The following is a 6,298-nucleotide window of genomic DNA, read 5'->3' on the forward strand; positions in this document are numbered from 1 at the left end:
CATGCAAATAATTCTAAGTTGCCACTTGTTGTGGTGTGTTTAAGAAGTCACACCTTGTCATGTAATCACAAATAGTTTTTTTGCATCAAAAACTATTATAGTGAAGATAGAATGATCCATCTTGTACATATTCTCAAAACTAATTTGCATTACTATTTCATCTCATTTGTATGTTTAAAATATATTTATGTGTAAAATTAGTCTTCTATATCTCCTTCAAATCATTTAAACTATTATGAGAATTTTCCAAAAACTACAAAGAATTCTAAAGATGTGCTAAATATATAATTGTTATATAATTTTGAAGAAATAAAACAAGGGATTCAAAGAGTGATTCATAAACCCTACCTTCCCTTCTTGATAGGTTGATGCACAATATTAAGTGTATATGTTTAAATGTGCAACATTCACAATTTCATATATTTTATCATATTTGATAGGTAGTTCGTTGATTAGATTTGTTAAATACTTCATCATAGGCTCAATTATCTTTTGTTTAACATACAATTATATTTTTATGTTTATATTATTTAAAAACTAAATTTTCCAACATGGATTTACAAATGGTAAACTACATATTATATTAAACATCAAAGATTTTATATAAATATTTTTTATTAATGTTTTTTTTTGTGTGTTAGCAAAATGGTAAAGTGTGAGCACAATCATTTTTAATGTAGTAAAATGACAACCATATGAACACATAAAAAAGATGACGAAAAAATTCATTTCACTCCATTACAAGCTAATTGAAAATGTTTTTCACCAAGCCAATCAAACCCAATGCTATATAAGAAGAGCCTTATCCATATAAGTATTCTTACAATGCATAGAAATAGGAATGTATAGCTTTATGTTGATCTTATACATGCTTGTAACACTTTGAGTCTAATGAATGGTTATATTGTGAAGGGTACAGAAATTATATTTATTTTTAGTATTGAGATGAGATCAGAATCGTACGTCAAGTGAATTTGATTCTATAATCTTAGATTCTCAATTGAATTTATACTTAATACCAACAGATTACAAATATCGATTTGAAGAGGTGAAAAACCTCAAACCAAAAACACTATCAAACAAGTGAAGCGCTGAACATGCAATATATGAGAACATTGCTTATGCTTCTTTCTCCTATATTCTCTACACAAGGGAATGCATATATTTTGCCTTAATTATAAGAGAGCTTCCTGTAAATTCTATGTGAGAAAATATTCCCTCAAGACTTACATTGTATATGGGAGAAGGAAAAACAAATCTAGTATATTCTTGGTTTTAATACATAGAAAAGCCTTGGTAATACTGCTCCTGCCGTAACAGAATTGCAATTGCATACAAAAATTACATCACTTGCATGGATCCTCAAATTACAGTGCTAATAATTTGAAAAATAAAGAGTTTAAAAACATTACAATTGAGCAGAGCAGTAGAACTTTATTTTACACAAACATTAACGAGAAATGGGTGCTTATCTATTCTATTTCCCCTGCCAGAAAACATTGGAACCACACCTATATTTTGCCTTCCCTTGGCACTCCAGTTTAATATCATCTGTCAAAAATGGTACATTCTGCAAGAGTCCACCATATTGTCAAGACTCAAACAACTGATGGGTTATCATCAAAGCACTAACTCTAAGTTACATGAAACCCAGATCCCCAACAAAGAACCCACCCTCAAAAACAGAAAGAAAGATTGAGATAGCATATGATTATATATTTACCTTTAACCTGGCCAGATCTTGGCAGCCAGTGAAATTATATGGGAATTGGCATATGCCAAATTGAACAGTATAAGCCCTGGCAATGTTTGCTCCACTTGTAGCCAACCTCTTTGCATCGTTCAGATCCTGATAATACAAAATAGAGTCAGCACTGCTATATCATATAGACAAGTTTTTTTTTAAATGGATGAAAAATTATTAAATATAAAAGAGAGTTACAAAGTAAGAAAATAATCAATTACACATTCTTATCCTGATCAATTAATTGTTCAAACATTTGAAATAAATCTAAAGGTAATTGTTTCTTATTCATAACATTTCAACCCTAAATTCATTTAGATACCTCTTTAACCAAGCAATCCCCTACTCTATTCCAATTTCTAAGAATGTGAGAAAAGATAACAGAATTTAAAAATTGTTTCGATTTCAAAATTGACCTGTAAAGCCTGTTAAGTTTTGTTTGATTGTTTAGAATAATTCATGTGTAATTGGGTAGTATTGTATACCTTGTTAGCAGCACTTTTAGCTAAGAGATCTTCAACCAAACCAGCATTGGCATTCCCAGAGATGGCAAAGGCAGAGAAAAGAGCTGCACCCAGTCCCACCACTGCTGCTCTCCTTCCATTGGTGTTGTCAGTCTTAGGGTTGGCTTGAGCTCTCACAACCAATCTTGACTTGGGTAACCGAGCAAGGGAAGGAGAATGGCTTCTGAGTGAAGGTTTGATGCACTCTGCATTCAGATTAACAGTGAGAGATGATGCACTGTTTGTTGTTGCCAACGTGCCTGCCATTGCCACTGCCATTGTAAGTTTCTTACAATCTTTAGACTTGAGGAAATGGCTTCTAAATTCGCGATATGGGTTATGATGAAATCTTTCAGCCATTGGGTGGGCTTGAGGATAGTACAACATGATCTAGTGGATAAGATGAGATTTCCATTCGGCCTATGGCATTGGGGTCGTCATTTAGTTTTGTTGTGGGTAGGATTGTAGTGGACCCAAATTCCTCCCTCGCCCTCCTTCATTTTTATTCTCATTTCCTTGACAAAACGTATGGGACGTTGGATTAACAATTATTATAGAATGTTCTTAACCTTCACCTTTCAAATAATTATTATAGAATGTTGTTTACTAAACTTGTTTGCCTTCATCTTTCAGATAGTTAGATAATAATGATTATTGATATCGTGAAAAAAAAATTAAAAAAAAATAAGAAGATCTTGTAAGTTTGTTCACTCTCAGCTTTCAAATAGCTGTATAAACAATAATTAGTGATATCCTGTAAAAAATAATCTTATAGAATGTTCTTTAGTAAACTTGTTCACCTTCACCTTTCAAATAGCCGATTAACAATGATTAATAATATCACACAAAAATGATCTTATAGATTGTTCTTTAGCAAACTTGTTTGCCTTCATCTTTCAATTAGTTAGATTAATAATGGTTGCTGATATCCTACAAAAAATGATCTTATAGAGTGCTTTTAGTAAATTTGTTTGCCTTCACCTTTCAAATAGTTAAATTAAATATGATTAGTAATATTGAGCAAGAAATAACCTTATAGATTGTTCTTTAAATTTGTTCGCCTCCACCTTTCAAATCATTGAATTAATAATGATTAGTGATATCAAAGGTAGTTTTTTTGCCGTCACCTTTCAAATCATTGGATTAATAATGATTAATGATATCAAAGATAATGTAGAGATATAAATGGTAGATGTGCAAAAAATATGGATCTACTTCTCTCTCTTTAGAAATTGAAATATGTTCTAATGTTTTTCTCTTTGATGTCGCATGTGAAATAATTACGTATTGAAAGTATTTAGATAACATAGCATGACAATATTTTGTGCACAAATATATGTTATGTCAACTCATAATGACCAATAAAAGGGGGTGAGAAAGTTAAAATTTGATTTTAGTAATGTAAGATTTGGGTTTATACTCACCTACCTTTGGATTGAACTAGATCAATCCCAAGCCACTTGAAAATGAACATCAAAGATAAGATCATAAAATTTAAAATAGGAAGCAAATAGCTAAGAGTATGTGGGAATAATGGTGTAATAATGGTGAGTAAATGGTGCATGTGTGAGAGTTAATATAAGTGGGAATGAAACATAATGAATGAAGGGGGACAAGGATTGAACCATGAGCCAAATGTTACACAAGAATATGCCATTTATTAGTGTGCTATTGTATTTTTATTTATTTATTTTTAAAAGCGGTCAACGAACTAAATTGGAAATGGCATGGGTATGCAAATATCACCATTATAATAACTAATTTTAATGTGTTCTATGCTACTTGATTAATTTAAAAATTTAAATATTGATCCAAAAATTGTTTGAAATTTTTAATTATGTACGGTCCCCTACCTAGAGCAGTTTAGCAATGTTGCATAATAGGGTTCCATTTTTTGTGCAAATTATCCTAGATTCTGTTAGGATTCCCAAAGATACTAAGAGGGGGGGGTGAATCAGTATCTGACCGGTATAGTAATTTTCTTGACTTATAACATGAAAAGCATATTAAAACTGTGCACCGGTAAACTAGAAATAATGCAGCAAATAAGAATAACAACCACAACATGAAAAGCACACCACAACACAATATTTAACGAGGAAACCCTGTGTGGGAAAAACCTCGGTGGGATTTGTGACCCACAATATTCACTTACTGGCCAATAAGAGAATATTATTGCTTACAATAGGGGCCTGCACATGCAGGAAGGCCAAGTGCCTAGAGCTCACTACTCAGTTATAAAGGAAATCACACTGACTTACAAAAATGGATTATACTAATCCAATGTCTTGTACTACTTCAGATTAGCATTTGTTATGCCAGATTCAGTACCGGTTTAATCTCTGCTACATACATAAACCCTTAACCTAATAATTCACACATTAGGTCTGCTACCTTCTATTCATCTTTCGCATCCTATCATATATTAAATGATCTACAATGATTCATACATATATGAGTCATATTACAATCCACCATGTCAGCTCACAAAAGATTTTACAATTAATTACAAAATACGTTTATACAAAATTATTGTCGGCCAAGGTGCCGGTATTCTTCCTTTTCGGTGCTGGTGTTTTGTATGTCGGTGTAGAGTCTGCCGGTGCCAATGCTTGAATCTGCCTGCCGGTATCACATGATTGTAAGGTTGCCATCAATGACAATACCTTAAATCACCTACAATTTCTCATTAGAGTGTGCATTTGCCAACAATCTCCCCCTTTGGCATTGATGGCAACACTCATGAGAAAAATCCAAAAGTGTCCAAAAAGATGTCCAAAAAGAATCTGCCAAAATTTGTCATACCAAAACTGTGTGCCCAAAAATGTATGCTCCCCCTGAGCTGATGATGTCCTGTTCTGATCATTTTTCTCATCACACTACTCCCCCTTTGACATCAATGACAAAGGTTGTCATTCGCTGTCAGTGGAGTCCTGCCTAGATTCTTGTAATTGGTGGGTTACAATCTGAAAAATATCTGTCAAAACCAGTTTTAAGTTGTCACTGAATCTTGTGCTTTCCTGTAATAACTCTTGGGTTCTCAGAACTGTATCGGTGAGTATGTGCATTTGCTCTTCCGGTGTCTTAAGTTTGAGAACCAGAGCCTCAAAAATTTATTTTCTTAAAGAAATGAGGTAGTCTAGTTTTGGACCAAGTTTACATTTTAATCTCTTTGCCTTAAGCTTAACTTTCTCTTTGTCCTTCTCTAACTTCTCAATTTTCTCTTCTAGATCTGCAATCTTCTTTTCTATCTCCAAAAATGACTCAGATGTACCTATCAGATTGTCAGCAACATTGTTTATTTCAGTTTGAGTTTTGTTGATCTCTGAATCTATATCCTATGTCAAGATGTCTGTTTTGCAAGTATCCCTGTACATTTTCTTAAAATCCAAAATTGTTTTTCCTAGATCTGGTAATAAGGTGTCCATTTTCTCCTTGTTCTTCTTCACAATTTCCTTAAAGAATTTCTCTTTTTCCTTAATCAATCTCTCTTTAAATGTGTCCTCATTTATTTGATCAACTGTCAAAATGTTGTCAATGATGAACTTAGACAATGTGTCTAGTTGACCTAAAGAATCCTTATTATCCACTATACATTTAGGTGCTATCAATTTAAGAATAGGGATTGTATCATCTATAGCCTTATAGGCTTGTGCATTGCATTTTGTGATCTTCTTTATTGAATCAAATAAGACTTATGTTATATTTGTAGGCCGGAATTCTGGTATTGAAGTACCGGATGTCTGTCCAAATTCTTTCACAATATCCATGTTGCCGGTTGTAGTAATTACCTTGCTTGATTCGACCTCTGGTAGGTCAGTTTGTGTTTGCATTTCTACTAGCAAAGGTTTAGGCTTTTCACTTTTAACCGATGGCACTGTCTCTGTCTAAACTTGTGTCTCAGCCTGTTACTGTTCCGGATTCTCCATCTGTGTCTTTGTATGCACTTCCGGTTTGTCTGTTTGTACCTCTACACTGTCTATTTCCGATTCTCCTAACTATTTTCCAGTTGTATCTACCGGTTCCTCTTATGGTTTACCAGTGGTGTCCT

At 33.2% G+C, this 6,298-nt stretch overlaps 1 protein-coding gene across 1 annotated transcript; it reads right to left on the reverse strand.

Annotated features, from left to right (window-relative positions):
• Positions 1-1,238: 1,238 nt before the first annotated feature.
• Positions 1,239-2,596, reverse strand: LOC131063458 (photosystem I reaction center subunit N, chloroplastic). The gene is made up of 3 exons (XM_057997264.2): positions 2,230-2,596; positions 1,724-1,849; positions 1,239-1,570 (listed from the first exon to the last, which is right to left on the reverse strand). The coding sequence occupies exons 1-3, from the start codon at positions 2,524-2,526 to the stop codon at positions 1,478-1,480; spliced, it is 516 nt and encodes a 171-aa protein (XP_057853247.1). The 5' UTR covers positions 2,527-2,596; the 3' UTR covers positions 1,239-1,477.
• Positions 2,597-6,298: the final 3,702 nt, after the last annotated feature.

This window comes from Cryptomeria japonica, chromosome 5, assembly GCF_030272615.1.
Source record: "Cryptomeria japonica chromosome 5, Sugi_1.0, whole genome shotgun sequence".
Classification (NCBI taxonomy): Eukaryota; Viridiplantae; Streptophyta; class Pinopsida; order Cupressales; family Cupressaceae; genus Cryptomeria; species Cryptomeria japonica.

Excerpts from the sequence above, each read along its gene's own strand:
- LOC131063458 (XM_057997264.2), bottom strand. The coding sequence starts at position 2,526 with ATGGCAGTGGCAATGGCAGGCACGTTGGCAACAACAAACAGTGCATCA. Across the intron at positions 1,850-2,229 it reads CTAAAAGTGCTGCTAACAAG|GATCTGAACGATGCAAAGAG; the intron begins GTATACAATACT and ends TTGTATTATCAG. Across the intron at positions 1,571-1,723 it reads AAGATCTGGCCAGGTTAAAG|AATGTACCATTTTTGACAGA; the intron begins GTAAATATATAA and ends GGACTCTTGCAG.